The following is a 20,824-nucleotide window of genomic DNA, read 5'->3' as shown; positions in this document are numbered from 1 at the left end:
TCAATTATCAGCATTTAAGACTAGTAATCACTGTCTTTGTTAAATGGTCTTGAATGTATCATCTCTATTCCTAACCTGAAAATAATCAATGTCACACTTATTACAGAGTTAATCTTGTAGCTAAATAATCCTTAATTTGTCCTTTTTCTACACCATCTTATGAAGAATTGCAACAAAATAATCATTATTTGCAGTGTCCCATGTTTCAGGCATACAGTATAATGATTTAACATTTGTATATGATCATTACAATAAGTCTAGTTACCAACTGTCACTATACAAAGCTATAATTTTTTTTTCTTGTGATGGGAACTTTTAAGACTTCCTTGCTTAACATCTTACAAATTTGCAATACAGTATTATTGACTATAGTCACCATGCTGTACAGATTACATCCCCATGGCTTATGTATTTTATAACTGGAAATGTATACTTCTTGATCCCCTTCACCAATTTCACTCCCCTCTCACCCCAGTGTTTATTGAATTGAGTTGGATTGGGTTAAGATGCTGTATTCTAGTTCTCAATCTACAGAGTAGGCCTTTTTTGGGTATCCCTGTATGGGTAAATTGGAGCAAAGAGTGAAGATCAAGTCTTCGGTTTTTCCAATCCTGAAAATTGAAACAATCATGAACTAAGAGAAATGGGACTTTTTTTGATAGTTGATGACCAGAATCATGCCTATCAGATTGGTAGCCAAAAATGTCTATAAAAAGGAGTAAGATTTGCCACCTTTCAAATCTATTGTTCTACAATGAGGTTCCTTCTGGTAGGCCACATTTGGGAGTGGGCATTTTTCTCCCTTTCCTAAATGGTCAGATGTCATCATTTTTTAAGTTGTCAAGAAATAACAGTTTTGATATTTCTTGAATTTGTCAAATTCAACTAAACACTTTTAGATTTGACAAATTTATTAAATATACATAAAGTACTTTAAATTGTTTAGAACATTTGTATAGATCCCAACGGATAGAAGTAAAAGGAGATAACATTTAAGTAAATGATATGAAGAGTACTGACACATTTACATATGTGAAAAATGACCATTTGAAAATATTAATCTTGAGTTAATATTATCAACAACATAGTATTAATGTTCAGGATATATTTCTGATCTTGTTGCCTAACTAAAATTCAGCGCTTTTGTACTGAAAAGAGTCAGTGCAAAAGACTTTCAGATCTAAGCCAGAACCCGATATTACCAGGATGAAAAAGTGTTTTCTTGAAATAATAGTGTTGGCAATAACCTTTAGAGTCCAGTGCCTTCTTCAGGTACAATTAGATGTATCAAATATAATATTAGATGGCCTCTTCTCTAAGATAAACATTGCATTAATGTGCATATCTTAACCCCCAGGGCTTAAAATAGCAAAAGGAGGTAGGAACTGAAAGGACATTGGCTCCATGCTGACTTGCATACTTGGGGGATTAGTAAAATTTGAGGTCAGCAAGAGTCCCAGGATGCAGGACAGATCAAGGAAGGAAGCACACCATGGTGGCTGTGTTCCTTTTCTATTGGCCGCTACATGGGCAGCTGGAAAGGAAGGTGGCTCTTCTGTTTAGTGCTTTCTGTAATTCCCCTTTGTATGGTTGGCTTGTGGCCGATTGCTCCTTTTATTTCATTCTTCAGAGAGGAAAATTCCACATTGATATTGCTCAGTTTGACGGGAAACAGCATCAGTAACACAGTGCCGCACACATAGTAGGACTGACTGAATGAAAACTGGACTATTGTCTCATTCCAGTTAGATGTCTGAAACATTCAGTTCCTTGGACAAATACAGCCTTTGCAATACTTAATGTTATGTTTGAAATTATGGCTGTCAAATTGTGCTAATGAAATCTCACCGGATTTCTAAATAAAAACAGGCTGAGGAGGAACTCATTTTTAATCATCTAGGATCCAAGGAAATTTGACTGTAGTGGAAGGGCTCTGGACTTGGAGAAACAGAAAAGTTACCTGGGGTGTTTTTCAAAATGTATATCCCAGCTACTTCCTCTCCTAGCCTCCACCAAGGACATATCAGGATCTCCAAGGTGGACAATACGTAGCTGGAAAAACAAGCTGCTCATACAAGTTGGATTTTCTCTTCCCTAACTTCTGTTCTTTTCACTTTCTGAGGTTTGAAGATGAATGGAGAAGTTGGTCTCCATGGGCCTATCTGTAAAATTCTATGGTTTTGTTAGTGAAAAGTCTACTCCCTAGTGATGATTTTTTTTCCTAGAAGTTATCAGTACTTCTTCATTAACACTTACTTAGGATGTGGCTATATTTTCCTATGATATGGGACTTAATTCTGAAGTCTTTAGAGTTGTAAAATAGAAGTAGTGTGGATTAACTGAGGATCCCTTTCTTTCCCCACTTTCCTTTTTACTAAGCTAGCATTCATTTCATTATCTTGGATCAGAGAACTTCAGAGATATGGGCTTGCTTGCACTCTAGAAGTAGAACGTAGTGTGTTGAAACTCTGGCTAAGTCCTGTTACACCAATAGGAATAGTAGTTCTAGCATATAGTGAACACTCAGGAATAGTTGTTCCAGCAAAGTAGCTATATGGTTTATCAATATACATTATAGGAAAGTATTGCTTAAAAGTCGTTTAAAATACATACTATCTTATTTTTATTTTGGCTCTTGGAATAAAGAGTCAGATGTTTTCCTAGTTATATTTGAATTCTTTTTGAACAAATATGAACTGGATGACTTAGAATTTCCTAATGAGATAGAAATTATCTGTCTAGAGAGGTCACCACTTTTATCCTAATAAGTTGTTTTGATGCTTTATTATGGTTATGTGAGTGGAAAGGGAGCTTTTATTTATCAGTCCATGGTAGAAAGTCAAGTTGGGCCCCAAATTAGCAACTTGCCAGTCAATGTCTTGTTATTTAAGTCCTTAGAATCATCTCTACGTGTGCACAAAACTGCCACTCAAATATATTAATCATTCTAGTTTATAAAACAAAATATTTTCTTATCAAGGTAAGAGTTTATTATAAAGATTTGTATTGAGACGGTAAACAGATAAAAGCTAATAATAATTCCACCTATCAGGAATGTTGTGGAAAATTTTGGTGTGTTGCTGAAAATAATTTAATATTCACTCCTGCTGATGAATGCTTTTTAAATCCGGTGAAAAATTTCTTATCTCAGATAAGCTATCTCAGTAATTGTCACTCATACTCTACTAACCCCTCTGCATTTGTAACCTTTGTACTCAGTCTGGGATTCAGTGATACGTGGGCTTCATTACTTAAAATACTCTAGATTTATAATCAATTCTAGGAAATATGTAGTCACTCAACAACCATTATCAACTTCTTTTCCCTACAAAAGAGCTCCTCTCACTGACACATCTTCTCCCGTGGATTAGAGAATTTTCTACCCCTTTTTTGTTGATACTTTTAAGGCAAAAGGGTATATGCTTTTTGTCAGATTCATTGTCTCTTCAGAATGCTTTAGTATTTTAATAATTGCTACTATCAAAATACTTTCTTTCCCTATTTGTTGGGAAATCAGAGAAAAATATATTTTAATTTGTGATAGCGTGTGCCTTGCCTAAGTTTCTCAGAATTAAAATATTGAATGTATCTGTATGACCAATTCTTAGTGAGTCAACAATGACTTTAATGTCTGATTTTGTTAATGCGTAGTTCAATCTCACTAAGGCATATCAGTTTCAATGTCATCTTACCTGTTTTTGAAGACCCCATGTACTCACAGCAGGACATCTAGGACACCTTATTAACATCTTCTTGTTTGACTTATGTCTCCCATGGGGATCTGGGAATGAAGTGAATTGCCTCGAAGTGTTAAAATCTGGCTGAGTTGGTTGGAGTCCACCTTGGACTAGTCTGATAAGAAGTTAACATCTTAGGTGAGATTCTTAATGTCCATTAGACTTGCAGCACTGCAGGCTGTATTTTATATCAGCAGCCAGGTGTGGGCAGTGACACAGGGCTGGGGAGATCTCTCTTACCGGCCCAGGGATCCAAGGCATTCAGTGCAAAACCTGGCCAGCAGCCCGAGCGAGTAGGAGCCATGTGACTCTGGTGAGTTGGAGTGTGCAATTGCCTCCTGCTTCAGAGCTACCTGATCCGAATACTAAGCAGAGCGAGTGCCGGGCTGAGTGTAGGACATTGAAGACACTGCAGAGAAAGGTGCTTATTCCAGAGGCGTTACAAAACATGGAGATTAAAGACCAGGGAGCTCAAATGGAGCCGCTGCTGCCTACGGTAAGAGACAACCTGCTGTCACAGATTAACCGCGTTTGCTGCAAATCCTGTCAGGCAAGCGGTCGGCTGGCTAGATGCAGTGAACGTACTTTTGGGGTGGTGGATAGCTCCCACGACATATGGACAGGGGTCTCCTCCCATCTCGGGTGACTGAAATGCATAACGCAAAGCACATGATTTTTTTTCCCCCTTCTCAATATGGATGCACTACGGTGATGAAATGTCTCATGTTTGCTGCTGTTTGAAGAGATGGCTAGGTTTTAGCAGCAGGGACAGCTGTGTGTCTCTCTCCCAGCCCGTTTCTGCCTATCTCTGTTTCTTAGGCTGTGCAGTGGTGGCTGAAGACCCTGCAGAGAAGCCCCCCTCCCTTTTTATCATATTCCATTCATGATAAATTTCCTCCCTATGCCTCATCCCCCTGGCAGTGAGGTAAGGGGATCTGCTGCTGTTGCAGCTCTAGAGATTTAGTATCTGCAGAAACCAGGGGAAAGGAGAACAGGAGGATTTTGTGTGTGTGTGTGTGTGTGTGTGTGTGTGTGTGTGTGTGTGTGTGTGTTTTGTCAATCTCTCTTAAAAGGAAATATGTCATGGTTCACATACAAAGAAGGTATGCATTTTGGGGGGACAGGCTGACAATTCAGCTTTGAATATCTGAAAGGTTCATGAGTTGTCATTTAGAAATGTCCTGCTTATTTCTGGGTCTTAAGCCAGATCTAAATCTTGGGTAAGTAGTTGGTTTCCCTATCCTCTCCACAGTCTCTGGGTGGCTCACAGACTTTGTAGCTCTTCAGGCAACATCTTTCTCAGCCTGGAGCAGCTGATGTTGCTGTGTTCAAGGAAAAAAAGAAAAATAACAATAACAATAACAACAACAACAACAACAACAGTATTTTCTTGATGCAACAGAGATGCCAAATGCAAGCTTCCAGCTGTCTATCAGCACTATCACAGGTCAGAACAGCAGAAATCTCCTCCCTGCTCCAAACCAGGAAGAGGGGCTGCTCTCAGCTCTCTGTTACTCAGGTTGGTGACCCACCTTGCAGAATAGGGACTGAGAGCAAGCTGTCCACTTCCACGTCCATTTCTAGGCTGTGAACACATCTTTAAATCAAATGATACCTCGGGGAGTGGGCAAATTCTGGGCCACTGTATTTTTAGGGCCTTACCTCTCCTGCTGGGCTCAAAATCTGCAAAAGATGCCAGTTTGCATCCCGGAATTGGCTGTGGCTACTGAGCATGCTCAGTTCTCCTCAGGACGCTAGATTTGGGCTGGGAGGGAGCAGGAGGATGGGAAGAACGCAGGCGTCACTACCAAGAATGGAGCCTAAATAAAGGGCGGGGGCTGTGAGGGGAAAAAAGGAAGCATATCAATTAGCCTGCCTGCTTAAAAGTAGAAACATTTCTCTGTGGATCAAAGTGGAGTTATTTTATAAAAATGAGAATAAAATATTTGTCTCTCTTCCCTAACTTGAATAGATATATAAATTATGATTCTGTGGGTACTCAGAATTAAGGATGTCAAGAATGTCAGAGAGAACTATCATTCCTTGGATGAAAGGAAGGGACTATACATAGGAATTGAAGGATGGAGATTTAGGAAAGGTTAAGTTATATGGAAAAACCCCCTTTTTTAGGGGGAAGGGGCTTGGAAGTTGGCCTAGAAAAGCACGCTGAAGTCAGTTTGATGTGGCATATGAGTTGTCACTTCTGGGAACATTTAAAGGGTTTAGGACCAAGTGAGAATTAACTGGAAGACTTTAAAAGAGGATAGCATTACTTGGTTAGATGGGCAATCAGTGTATGGCTTAAAGGAGCAGAGAAAATAAAAGTTTGGCTAGAAAACAAGGTCTATCATCAGTCTGATGGAAATTTTTGAGGAGTCAAAGGTTGCATTTTATGTGGATAATGGCCAGTACAGAATAGTTACATAGTTACATAGTTTAATGGCAAAAGAAGATCATGTTAGCAGTTGATTATATGAAAAATAAACTTGAGAGGCTAGAATGGATGCTGAATTACTGGCCTACTTTTATACTTCTATAGTATTTTCAGCTTCAATTGCTTTTATGACTTGTTTTTTAGTTTTCAAAGCAGTCATTTTAAGTAAAGCAGATTTTATTATTTTAATTTTAAAAACGAGAAATTGAGGCATAGGGACTTGGAATAACTTGTCTAAGGTCACACAGTATTGAAGCCAGCACTGGAATATAGGTCTTCTAAAACTAGTTCAGAAAGAAAAGCACTATCTTTTTTTTTTTTTTACATTATTAATCAGGCTTATCATAATCAGATCCTGGACTGGAGTTTTTATACTTGGAAGAGGGAGGAAGAAATAGCTTTTGACTCTGCTTTAGAAAATTAATCAGATGACTTTGCAAATAATTATGTAAATGGCAATATGGCATAATATTTAAAAACACAGTCTGGTAGGTCACAGCACTGCTATTTACATGCTTTATGATCCTGGGGAAGTGATAAGCCTCAGTTTCTTCAACTGAAAAATGGGAAGGGAATGGTACATATGTCTTGGGTTTTGAGAAGAGTGCATCAAATAACTTATGTGAAATATCTGTCATTTAGTAAGTGCTCAATAAAAGTTAGCTGCTAATAGGGAGGAAAGGGAGTAAAAGTTTCTTTTTAAGCTTCCAAGGTTTACCTTCATTTTAGTGTATATAAAGTACATTTTAAGGGTGTGAGTGAAGGAGGTCCTGACATGTTTCCTTTTTTTCTCAGTCCTCCTTAGGGAGCTTTACAGATAATTTTCTTTTGATGAACAAGGCATCATAGCATTTATTGGCCCTCATCACTCTAAGGGTTAGGACATTCAGCTCTTCTGGGCTCAGAGTATAGTCTGGCTTTGATAGAACCTGACTGATACATCTGAAGCTATGGATCAAGCCATGTTCAGAAGATTCCTTCATTTATTAAAAGCCTACTTTTGGCCAAACATGTTCGTGGGGCTGAGAATATAGCAATGAACAAGATAGACAAAAACCCTGTCCACATGGTGCTCACTGTCTCTAGCTAGTCTAGAGATAGAGCTCAATTTAGCTTTTAGAGAAAAACTGCTATTTTCTCCTCAAATAATCATTGTCATAAGTTGTTTGAGATGGGTAAATATGAAGACTATTTGTAATAGTAATGAGGGTGGTATCCCTTTAGTAAAGATGGAATTAATCTTTTGAAAGTATGAAGCCAGGAATTTAGGACTGCATAGGACTTCAAATTTGTCCTTGACACTGAGTGTTGAGTTTGCTTCTAGGCGTAAATTACTAGACCACGGAAGAGACTTCTAGGAGAGTAGTTTTATAGCAAGTATTTCTATCTCATGCCATTTAATCTTGGGTGATATTTTAGTGGTTCCATGTTGGATCCCTTATAAAATTCTGATGTCCTAAAAGGAGCTAATTTTAAGTTGAACTTGCTTGTAAAACTGCCCTGAGGTATGGAACTAGAGTAAAGATCACTTTTTAAAGGTAATTTATTGGTGGAATAGAGCTCCTTTTAAAATGGTAATTCTGGATTCCCAAATGGCCCAGTTTATTGCTTCATTTGTGAAAAGAACCTTATGAAAAGTCTTCTATGTTATTAAATGAGGGAAAGGGGGACTAAAATGTCAAAGTAATGAAAAGAATATGTAAGTTGGCTAAGTAATATTGGTATTTATATTTTATTTAAATGGTGATTTAGATTATAGTACTAATTTAAAAAAACATACTCACATAGTAATATGTAGGAAGCAAAATGCAGTATAAGAAATCCTCATTTTCCCCTTTATGACTTGAATTTTTACTCTACAATGGTGAGTGACTATAAAAATAAAATGTACATATGGGATGCCAAGGTTGCTAATGAGTGGTAGAATCTAAAGCCTACAAGTATTGTTTATGGTAAAAATACTGAAGGCAGATGAGGAAGTGAGATAGTCTTCGATGGAGGCTTAGAAAATATCTGGGTAAAGGTCTGGAACTCAAATAGAGTTAGTGAACATGGCCCAAAATAATCACACTTCCAATGTATCCCAATAACCTTGGGATGATGATTAATTCAGAAGTATAAATTGGGCATAGACCATAGTGCATTGCAAGATACTTCAAGTGAATGGAAAAATGTGGGTGCCACTCTCAACACTGCTTTGTAGAGAAACTCCACTCTTCCCTTCTCCTACCTCATAGGATACATGACACGTGATCATTTGGCTTTCTGTGAGGATACCACTTTCCATCCATATAGTAATATTAGTTAATTTTTATTTATTGTAGTTAAAATAAGTGTAAATTAAAGTTCTAATATATTGTTCCACTTAAAAGAGTTGTCTCAGATACTCTTTGAGGTTATGTTGCTCTTATTTAGAAAAGGGGCGTAACTAGTATTTAATGCATCTGTTTTGTGGAATCATAAATGTTTTGGTCTGAAAAGGACTACTGAGCTCAATTGCAGGTTTTGGACTCACTCATTAATTTACTTAAATGCATGATGAAACTGAACAACCAAGAGATAAGAAGATGTATTTAAGGGTATGCTGCTTACATTAGTTAATGGCAGAGCTTGGCCTAGAGTCCAAACCTCTTTATTCTTTCCATCATTGTGTAGTCCCGCTTCTAGCATAAACATCTGAGTGCTAAGTTAAATATGATGATGGTAATTAGACAAGTTTTATGAAGTAATAATAGGTATTGTCTCAGGCTCACTCTAAGCATACACATCTTTAGTCTTCATGATAATCCTGAAAGGTTGCTAATGTTATCCAGCCTTACAGATAAAGAGACTGAGGCTGAGAAGGTCAAGTAAGTTACCCAGGTTCCCATAGCTAATAAGTACTGAGCTAGCATTTGAAAATATTACATCTAATTAAAAAGTGACTCTGTTCTTTTTAATTAGAGCCAATTTAAAAAAAGGAATACCGTTATAATATGGACTTTTTCATCTACCTCTTCAAAAATGAAAGTACTATGATATAAGATGTTATAAAATGTAAGGCACTGCAGGCCACATCTTACATGATTCCACTTATATGAAAAGTTCAGAATAGGAAAATCCTTAGAGACTAAAGTAGATTAGTGGTTGCCAAGGCCTGGGGCAGAATTGGGGGAGTGATTGCTAACATCTATTGTTTTTTTGTTTGTTTGTTTTCAGTGATGGAAATATTTTGGAGTTACATAGTGGTGTGATGGTTACATAACATTGTGAATTATACTAAATTGTATACTGCAAAATGGTGAATTTTACCTAAAAAGTATTGCAAAAAAATAGGCAAGTTATTTAACCTTTATCACTAACAGGGAAAAAGTTGAGGATCTAAACAATTCTTATATCAGTCCTATTTATATAAATCAAGAAAAGAGCAAATGAAAAATTCATGAAGATTCACAACACACACACAAACACACACACACCCTAGATCATGTCTACCACAAAATGTATTCTTTTTGTGAAGACAGTGTTAAGGCTAGTCAGGGTTTCACTGAACTATTTGCAGACCTAGAGGTCTTTGGGAATATATCCTCAAAGCTGAGTTAAGAGAGTATATAGCATATCCTATGTACGAGAGAGGAAGAGAACTATTTCACTTGGGTCAAATTGTTATTTTTTTTCTCCAGATCATTTTTCTGAACTTTCTCTTGTTATACATTAAATTTTAGCATAAGGAACATCAAAACAACTAAATTTCTAGGAAAATACTTTTTTCCCCATTATACCTCATTTTGTGTGACCAACATTTTTTAAAGGTCATTGTTGGTTTAGCCTCATACAGTATTATGTTACTGTATGGTATAATAAGTCAAAATCCAAAGGAAACAGATTATCAATCATATTATACTGATTTTCAAAGTATGTTTCTTTTAAGATCTTATGATGCTTAAGGAGATTTTTTACATATCATAATAAATGTACCATATATATATATATGATTTACATGTCATAAAATTCTCCTGTTGCAAGTGTACAATTCAGTGATTTTCAGTAAATTTATAGAACTGAGCAACCATCACTGCAATCCAGTTTTAGAACATTTCATTGTCCCAAAAAGCTTTCTCCAGTCCACGTGTAGTCAATATCCACTTTTGACCCTAGGCAATAATTAATCTACGTTTTGCCGATTTCTTTTTTGTCTCTGTAAATTTGCCTTTTCTGGACATTTAATATAAGTGGAATTGTACAATAGACAGTCTTTTGCGTCTGGCTATTTTCACTTAAGTGAAACATTCTTGAGATCCATTCATATTGTAGCATTTATCAGAAGTTTGTTCCTTTTTATTGCTGGAAAGTATTACATTATATGGCTAGCAGACCTTCTTTTGTTTATTGAGACTTTAGTCATTTGTATAGTTTCTAACTTTTGGTTCTTATATATGGTGCTATTATAAATTTTCATTTATAATTGTTTCCATGTGGGCATATATTTACACTTCTCTTGGGTAGAGTCCTATGAGTGGAATTATTGGATCATATAGTAAGTTTATATATAATGTTCAAAGAAATTGACTCTTTTTCAGTGAGACTGTGCCATTTCACAGGTACCAGCTCTACCATAATAGAAGGGTTTAGGTTTCTCCACATTTTTGCCAACACTTGATATTGTCTTTTTGAATAGTCATTTTAATGAGTATAAAATGGTATGCTGTTGTGATTTTGATTTGCAATCTCATAATGACTTATTTTCTTAGTCCATTTGTGTTACTATAACAAAATATCATAGACTGGATGGCTTATTAACAACAAAAATTTATTTTGTGCATCTTTGGAAGCTGGGAAGTACAAAATCAATGAGTGGTAGGTTTGATATCTGATGAGAGCCCATTTCCGGTTAATAGATAGCCATCTTTCAGCTATGTTCTCAGATGGCAGATGGAAAGGGGAGCTACCTGGGGCCCTCTTTTATAAAAGCCCCAATCATTTCCCAAAGGCCCTTCTTCTTCTTCTTCTTCTTCTTCTTCTTTTTTTTAAGTTTGTTTATTTATTTTGAGAGAGAGTGAGAGAGAGCTTGTGCATGTGTGAGTCAGGGAGGGATAGAGAGAGAGGGAGAAAGAAAATTCCAAGGGGGCTCCACGCTGTCAGTGAGAAGCCCAGTGCTGGGCTTGATCTCACAAACTGTGAGATCATGACCTGAGCCTATCCCAGGAGTCGGCCACTTAACCAGCTGAGACACCCAGGTGCCCCAGAAAGGCCCCATCTTCTAATACCATCACTTTGGGGGTTAGGTTTCAATATACTAATTTGGAGTATGTGTTTGGGGAAACACATTTGGTCTATAGCACTTATGATGTTGGACATCTTTTTATGTGCTTATTAGCCATTTGTATATATTCTTTTATGAAATGTTGATTAAAATATTTTGTCCATTTTCAAATTGATATTTGTTGTCTTGTAAGAGTTTTATATATATATATATATATATATATATATATATATATATATATAGTACATATATTGGATATAACTTTTTTGTCAGAAATATGATTTGCAAATATTTTCTGTCTGGCCTTAACTTTCTTGATGACTTTTGGAATACAGAAGTTTTTAATTTTGACAAAGCGCAATTTATCAATTTTTTCTTTTATCAATTGTGCTTTTGGTGTTGAATCTAAGAACTCTGCCTAAATCAAGCTCATGAAGAGTTTTCTTCGTATGTTTTTTCCTAGGAGTTTTATAGTTTTGGTTCTTACATGTAGATCAATGATCTATTTTGAGTTAATTTTTGTGTATGGTGTGAGTAAGAGTCTAAATTCTTTGCATATAGATATCTAATTGCTCAAGCACCATTTGTGAAAAAGGCCACCTTTTTTTCCATTGGATTTTCTTGGCAGCTTTGTTGAAAGTAAATTGATTATCAATAGAAGGTCACTTTTTCTGGGCTCTAAGTTCTGTTCTGTTAATCTATGTGTGTTTCTTTACCCTAATACTACATTGTCTTATTATTGAGACTTTATAGTAAAATTTGGTATCAAGTATTATAAGTCCTTCCACTTTATTATTTTTCTAAATTGTTTTGGCTATTTTAGGTCCTTTGAATTTTAGGATCTACTTATTGATTTCTACAAAAACCCTGCAAAGATTTTGATAGGGATTGTTTTAAATTTACAGATCAATTTGGGTAGAATTGCCATCTTGGCAATACTGAGTCTTCCAAAACATGTACGTGGACTGTCTCTCGACGTATTTAGATCTTTAATTTCTTATGGCAATGTTTTGTAGTTTTTTTTTTTTTTTTTTTTTTTTTTTTTTTTTTTTTTTTTTTTTTAGTGAGGACTTCTATGTATACAAAATGACACAAAAATTTCTGGATGCCATGTATATATGCGTTTCTATGTTAAACTTAGGCCATTTTCAAAGAGTTTAGGACTCCAGAAGTCTTCCAAGAAAATGGAAATAGAGATTAATCTACAGACTTAGTGGGGTAGAGTGAGAATGTATTACAGCCAAGGACTTGGTATGGTTTTGATCTAATGATGAAGTCCCCATAAGAATATCATCAATACTTGATCATTTATCATGAAAATTATGCTCTAAGGATTTAATAAGCAAGTATTTTTTAGAAGAATTTTCCCGTTGCATATTGAATGTGTTAGGTTGCTGGAGTGCCTCCAGCATTTATTTTTACCTATGCTTATTCTTGCTTATTCTGAGAAACCAAAATTATTTAGAGAAGGCAATTGCTTCCTAATGACTTTTTTTGACTAATGAGGCTTTGATATCAAAGGTGATAACCTAGTCACATTCCAGAAAGCAGGTGCCATAAAAAGTAGTTAGGTATGTAATAACTACTGGATGGAATCAAAACATAACTCTGCTTATGAAGCACATTTCATTTTTGTTAGATTCACTCTGCTCCTTTCATAAATACAGAGGTGATTTCCTGTTGATATTTAAGCTGCTTTTGGAATAAGCCTATCAAAAGTCTTCTGATTTGTTCAGAAACAAGACTGTGGTAATAAAATGGAAAAACATGCAGACATCAGGACCTAGACCTAATGTATAATTTGTTATTTAAGTGTATATAATGTACTTTGTGTTTTATTAATGAATAATGTTATGATATAAATACCTATAAAAATCTGATATTATATAATTTTACAGAGCATTTCTAGGAGATATTATTATTATTATTTACAAATAAAGGGATTATTATTGAAACTTCACACTCAAGAAGCACCTGTATCAGAATCATCAGGAGGGCTCATTAAAAATGCAGGTTCTGGAGAGTATAGATGCTGGAGAGGATGTGGAGAAACGGGAACCCTCTTGCACTGGTGGTGGGAATGCAAATTGGTGCAGCCGCTCTGGAAAACAGTGTGGAGGTTCCTCAGAAAATTAAAAATAGACCTACCCTATGACCCAGCAATAGCACTGCTAGGAATTTATCCAAGGGATACAGGAGTACTGATGCATAGGGGCACCTGTACCCCAATGTTTATAGCAGCACTCTCAACAATAGCCAAATTATGGAAAGAGCCTAAATGTCCATCAACTGATGAATGGATAAAGAAATTGTGGTTTATATACACAATGGAATACTACGTGGCAATGAGAAAGAATGAAATATGGCCTTTTGTAGCAACGTGGATGGAACTGGAGAGTGTGATGCTAAGTGCAATAAGCCATACAGAGAAAGACAGATACCATATGGTTTCACTCTTATGTGGATCCTGAGAAACTTAACAGAAACCCATGGGGGAGGGGAAGGAAAAAAAAAAAAGAGGTTAGAGTGGGAGAGAGCCAAAGCATAAGAGACTGTTAAAAACTGAGAACAAACTGAGGGTTGATGGGGGATGGGAGGGAGGGGAGGGTGGGGGATGGGTATTGAGGAGGGCACCTTTTGGGATGAGCACTGGGTGTTGTATGGAAACCAATTTGACAGTAAATTTCATATATTGGAAAAAAAATTTAAAAAAATGCACGTTCTGGGCCTTGCTACTCAAGTATGAAGAATATCAAGGGGATGGAGCCAATAAACAAGCAATATAAAGAACTCTCTAGGTGATTCTCATGTACACTAAAGTTTGAGAATATTTACCTTAAAAAATTAACTGAAAAATTATAGTATGTCTGAGTTATTTTAGCTGTGGGAATGCTAGAAGACCAAATCTTGCAAAAAAAAAAAATAAATGGGGATATTTTTTATAGATCATAATGGATTACAAAATTGCTGAGTGCTCATTTTACTCATTTAGCATTGATTACATATTACATATCACTTTGTAATTTATATGTATATAAAATTATTTTTACTCATATATAAATACACATACATATGACTTGTTTCCTTGATTAGAGTGCTAGATTCTTAAAAGCAGAGTCTATTGTTTCACAGAATTGTGTACTGCTTTCTAACAGAGCTAAGTGCATGCAAGTCCTTCTTAAACATATCATGGGTAATACATTAAGCAGCAACACTAGTCGACCTCAGTTGTCAAGAGCTTAAACTTTAGAGTCAGACAGTTCTAACTGTTCCAATTAAGTATGTATGCCAGCTCTGGCAAGTTTCCCAGCTGTTCAAAGCCTCACTTTTCTTATCTATAAAATAAGAATGATGACAATAATAGTAACATCTACCTTGCAGGCTTGTGAGAATCAATTATGTATATAATTATGTACATACCTTTATATATGAGTTATACTGTTTGGAGTAATTACTCAAAAATTGTAGCTATCATTGTTGTTATTACTATTGGCATAATATTTCTCTTTGCTCGAAGATAATTTCACCAAAGATTTTTATACCCAATATGCATAATTAATTTGATAATGAATTATTGATTTAATAATTCTTATGTAATAACTTGATTTATCCATTTGACAGTAATAAGATGCAAGCCAATAATATATCTGGTAAATATAATACATTCATTTTTCCTAATTATAAAATTAATACTTATTTTTTAGCATAGTTTAGAAGCATAGAAAAGGACATATAAAAGAAAACATTCATTTTGTTATTTTTTGGCTTTTTATTTTGAGATAAATTTTGCACTTAACACAGTAATTGCAAAAATAGTACAAAGAGTTCCCATATACCTTTCATTTGCTTTGCCATAATATTAACATCTTACATAATTAGAGTTAACAATCAAAACTAGGAAATGAACATTAGTACAATTCTATTAAATAAACCACAGTATTTATTAGGATATCATATGTCATTTTTCTGTTACAGGATCCCATTTTGTGTTTAGATATCACTTCTTTTTCTTTTATTTATTTTTTTAAGTTTGTTTATTTATTTTTAGAAAGAGAGCATGAGCAGGGGAGGGCAGAGAGACAGGGAGAGGAAGAATCCCAAGCAGGCTCCACGCTGTCAGTGCAGAGCCTGCTGTGGGGTTCAAACCCATAAACTGTGAGATCATGACCTGAGCTGAAATTGAGTCTGATGCTTAACTGATTGAGCTACCCAGGTGTCCCAATGTCTTTTTAATCATCTCCATTTTGTGAGTTATTCAGTCTTCCCCTATCTTTCATGACCTTGACACTCTTGAAGTGTACAGGGCATTTTTTTTTTTTGTAGATTATCTCTCCATTTGTGTTTCCAAGCTTCTCAATGAGATTGAGGTTATGCATTTATTGTCAAGAATACCACTGAAGTGACGTTTCCTTCTTAGTGAGTTATATCAGGGGATAGATGATGTCATTTCTGGGTATGTTAACCTTGATTATGGAGGTGTCTGCTAGGTTTTCTACCTGTAAAATTAAAAATTTCCCTTTTGTAGTAATGAATATGTTGGAGGAGATACTCGAAACTATAGCAAATATCCTATTTTTCCTCAATCGTTTGCCCACAAATTTTAGCATTCATCAGTTACTATTTCCTGTTTGTTATTTATTTATTACTGTGGTATTTGCCTAATGGTGATTTTCTGTTTCTTTCATTCTTTCTGCATTCAGAAATTAGGATTTTTCTATAGGGAAGAGCTGTCACTTCTCTTCCATTTATTTATTTAATTGCCTATTTCAGTATGGACTCAGAGATATTTATTTTACTCTATGGGCCATATTCCAGCACTCTCAATTCCAGTTTTATTGTTCAGATGGTTTCATCTTTGGATATTAGGAGCTCCTTCAACTGGTTCTCATCCTTTCAACATGCTTTCATTTGTTTTTGAGCACTTCCTTAGTATCTGACCCCACAAGATTTTCCAGGGTCATCTTGTATTTTCTCTGCCTCAGCCCTGGGATGGGTCATTTCTTTAAGGAACTACTAGGCTAATTTTTGAGGCTATTTATAAATATTGTCAAAATTCTTTCCAGAATGATTGTATAACTAGGTTAGATTTTCACTAGAAGCCTCACAGGTATTTTTAAAATGTTGGCAATTGGAAACATTTTGCTAACACTTTCTTTTGTATTCCATTTCCAACTTTGCTATAGGTAGTGTTTCTCTATGAAACACTTTTTTTTCTTTTAAATCACAGTTCAGAAGAATGTTGAATGATTTGGAAAATTATCAAATTATTGCCAAAATGCTGCTTGTAGTTACTAGCATATCTTTTTTATATTTATGCATGGCTTCTTTATACAGTGAAGATATGAACCTCTGGCCCTATCATTACAGATCCATACTAGATACATTTTTGGCCGTGAAAATCTTCAGTCATCTTCGAATGCATGAAATCGTTCCTCTTCAAAAACCACAGACATTCTTTAAACTTTTTTTTTTTAAGAATGAAGTTTGGAGAGGTCCAATTCACAAGGTGTTTCAATGTTTTTATCCTTCTTCTCAGCTCTACTGTTTATTAGTTTGTTTTTTTTAATTTTTTAACGTTTATTGATTTTTGAGAGACAGAGAGAATAGAGCATGAGCAGGGGAGGGGCAGAGAGAGAGAGAGGGAGACACAGAATCTGAAGCAGGCTCCAGGCTCTGAGCTATCAGCACAGAGCCCAACGTGGGGCTCGAACTCACTGACTGTGAGATCATGACTTGAGCCGAAGTTGGATTCCTAGCCGACTGAGCCACCCAGGTGCTCCTGTTTATTAGTTTATAATAGGCACAGGTTACATTTGGTGTATTAAGATGATTCTTATGTACAGCACTTTCATCTTTATCACTCTGTAAGAAGAGAACTGTCATTCTTATTTGAACCGTCTAAGACCTTTCATGTCATCAGAGCCATGTTCAAGAAGTAACTGAAGATCCTGGTAGATGACAAACTTGACAAAAGTAGAATTCTAGACCTTCCAATAGGTTGTCACTTAAGTAAAGCATGGTAGTTTGAACTGTGCTCATAAGTCTGATTTAATATTTTTTTTTCTCCTTATGTGGCTTGAAAAATATAATTAGTTCTTAAGAATGCAGATTAGGTTAATCTACTTTTAAATAAAATAATCTGGTAACAGTTATACAACAGTAATTGTTTTATGTTTGTCTTGGTATTGTAAAGTGGTACTTTCTATTTAGTCTTTGACATAAATATCCATTTAAGTGGTTATCATAAGAGCTAAACAACAACAAATCCTGAACATCCACTCTCTTAGCCCGATATTAGAAAATTTTTAGATACCAGTGCTAGTGTAACAAAAGGAGCTGGAACCTCCAGTACAGACCATTTCTGTGATGTAAGGTAATATAATATTTTGCCAAATCTTTGTGAGGACAAAAATGCAGAAACGGTGAACTTAATATCGCCTTTGTCCATTTAAAAAATCAATGAAGCTTTCTCATAATTCAGGAAATTCTAACTGTATTCATTTAAAACATTCTCAATCTTGAACACAGCTTTAAAAAGATCAACCTTTCATAAAATTACATTAAGTAGCTTATAATTTCACTTGTTCCCTTTTATGATTTAAAAACCATTTCTTTTTAACATACTTAAACTTCATTATCTCTCTTAGACTAGGAATACTGAATTATACGACTTTCTCATCTAAACAGATTTCTCCCATCTTTAGAGATGGTTGCATGATCTGGCATAAGTTATAAAAGGGCTTATATCTTTGATTCCTTAGGCTAGTGATATATCTCAATGCAAAATATCTAGTAATCTCACTTCTCTTGATTTCCAGTAGGTCAAATATTTTAGAATGAATTCTACCACCTTTCACGGTTACATTGAAACTTTTGACATTAAAATCAGTTTTTCTTGGAAAAAATATACTTTCCTGGTGTTTCTCTTGGTTCAGAAAATATCTCGAAGAGGGAATGAAAAGACTTTAAAAGTTTATTGAATCTCTGATTGTTCCATTAAACAATAATTTGGTGATTGTGTTTCAATAATTTATAAACACATATTTATATTTATCTCAAAAAATAACCTACATCTTTAGAAAACAAGAAGCAAGAGTGCTTAACAAAATGCAATTGAACTTTAATACAAACATTAATATATGAATGGCTCATATTTTAATGAATCTAAAATTTTAATTAATTCAGTTACATTAATTACCTTAATGGCAACCTCCCTATTAGATGAGAATGGAGGAGGTAAAGAAGGCTTTCCTGTCTTTTAAGAAATGCGGCAAAGATTCCATCCACATGGGAAGGTATAGTAAACTGTGCCAATCATGGGCTTAGGAAACATTTTGCACTGTTTTGATAATAATGTCTGTGCAGACAGTCCATGTAAAAGGGAGAATAAGATCAGTACAAATAAATAAGACTCAAAGGTAATTCAGATTATCTTTTTAAGTCAATAGTTTCAGTATTGCCCTTTTAGGAGATGGTCAGTCAGGTGTGGCCACAAGAGGAGACACAGGAGGGCCTGAGGAAAACAAAAATGTCCATTCCTATTGACCATTCTTCAAAGAAAAAACAAATAAAGACACAAACTAAACAAAATAAAATTTATTAAAGATTTTGGGGACTTTTTGGACTACGGTTTGAAATAACAACGAGGTTACAATAAGATCAGAATAGATGGATCTTAATCCATCTAACGTTTCACAGTGAGTGATTTAGGCCTGAGAGAGTTAGAGACCATTTGATTTTCAGAAGTAATAATTGAATACTCAGAAACAATTGAGGAGGACATAATGCTAAGTGAAATAAGCCAGACACAGGAAGACAAATACTGCATGATCTCACTTGTATGTGGAATCTAAAATAGTTGAACACTGGGGCGCCTGGGTGGCTCAGTTGTTTAAGTGTCTGACTTCGGCTCAGGTCATGATCTCACGATTTGTGGGTTTGAGCCTGGCATAGTGCTCTGTGCTGACAGCTCAGAGCCTGGAGCCTGCTTCGGATTCTGTGTCTCCGTCTCTCTCCTCGCCTCTCCCACTTGTGCTCTGTCTGTCTCTCTCTCAAAAATAAATATTTAAAAATAAATAAATAAAATAGTCAAACACCAAGAAGCAGAGAGTAAGAGAGTGTTGCTAGAGGGTGGGGAGGAGAGGGCGTCTGGAGGTGTGGCTCAAAGGTACAAAAGTTTTAGTTACGCAAAGTAACACAGGGGAGCCCAGGAAAGCCTCATTATACTGACAGGTCTCTGGAGAGGAAGTCACTAGTGCTGTGCAGGATCAAGGGGAAGCTATGGCTTTTGGTCAGATGGCAGAAGACAGGTTTCGGAAGGTGAAGAAGAGCAAGGACAGGTTTAGGCCGGAGCCTTTATTGGGAAAGGCAAGGCAGGGTGAACACTTTAGAATTGTCTAATTTGAATAATTCCTGTGGGCTTTTGGAAGCGGTCTCTGGTCGCCTGGTGCTTGGCTCTGAGATGATTTAGGTTTGGTTGGTGACTTAGATGAGGAGGAAGTTGGTGGTATAGATTTGGGGTTGGTTAGTTTGCATGTGAAGAGTATGTTTGTAGGCAAGGTGTTAATTATCTTTGGGATTTAGCTAGCCCTGAAAGGGGCAATCTCTCCCCGGGTCTATAAGGCCCCAAATGCCAAAGCACCAGTAATATAGAAAATAGGAAAATATAGTTACTATACTTGGTTCTGTGATGAATGGATGCCAAATAGATAAAAGTAGAATCTACAAAAAGATAGAACAAATGGATATCCTGTATCAATCTATAATTCTCTTTAAAAAGGAAATGGAGAAAGAATCCCTGTTGGGCTAGATGTGACCACCCACTTTATCTGTGTCCATGTATAGGAAGGATTTTGGCAATTCCCTGTAACTTTTTCTCTCATAGTTTTACATGCTCCCATGAAACTATGGGCTTTAATGGAAATTTGATTAAAAATTGTAGATATACCTATACTATTTTTTATAACACACAACCTCTTGTGATAATATTTGCCCATAGCTAACATATAGCTGTTAAACAAAATATAATAATGAGAATATATATAGGGAAGACAACATGTAATTCTTTTTTTTAATGTTTTATTTATTTTGGGGGCACCTGGGTGGCTCAGTTGGTTAAGTGGCCGACTTTGCCTCAGGTTATGATTTCACGGTTTATGAGTTCGAGCCCCCCATTGGGCTCTGTGCTGACAGCTTAGAGCCTGGAGCCTGCTTCAGATTCTGTGTCTCGCTTTCTCTGCCCCACTCACACTCACTCTTTCTGTGTCTCTCAAAAAAATGAATAAACCTTAAAAAAAATTTTTTTTAAGTTTTTATTTTTGAGAGAGAGTGCATGTGTGCGGGCGGGGGAGGGGCAGAGAGGGGGACAGAGGGTCTGAAGGGGGCTCTGTGCTGACAACAGTGGATGTGGGG

General features: G+C 35.8%; 1 protein-coding gene across 8 annotated transcripts in view; it reads left to right on the top strand.

Annotated features, from left to right (window-relative positions):
* SLC4A10 (solute carrier family 4 member 10) overlaps nucleotides 1–20,824 on the top strand; it is a 317,997-nt gene that overhangs the window by 13,233 nt on the left and 283,940 nt on the right. For 4 of the 8 annotated variants that reach the window (XM_060621095.2, XM_060621100.2, XM_060621099.2 and 1 more), the window contains exon 1: nucleotides 3,962–4,233. The exons of 1 other annotated variant lie outside the window; for it this stretch is intronic. In XM_060621095.2, the coding sequence (XP_060477078.1) occupies nucleotides 4,186–4,233 (48 nt within the window). In that variant the 5' untranslated portion in view covers nucleotides 3,962–4,185. Of the gene's footprint in view, nucleotides 1–3,960; nucleotides 4,234–20,824 lie in introns of those variants that run through there. 3 more of the 8 variants (XM_060621094.2, XM_060621093.2, XM_060621096.2) reach the window with 2 other exon arrangements.

The sequence above is a fragment of the Panthera onca genome, chromosome C1 (assembly GCF_046562875.1).
Source record: "Panthera onca isolate mPanOnc1 chromosome C1, mPanOnc1 haplotype 2, whole genome shotgun sequence".
NCBI lineage: Eukaryota > Metazoa > Chordata > Mammalia > Carnivora > Felidae > Panthera > Panthera onca.
Note: the sequence above shows the minus strand (reverse complement) of the source record. Positions and strands in the feature narration are given on the sequence as shown.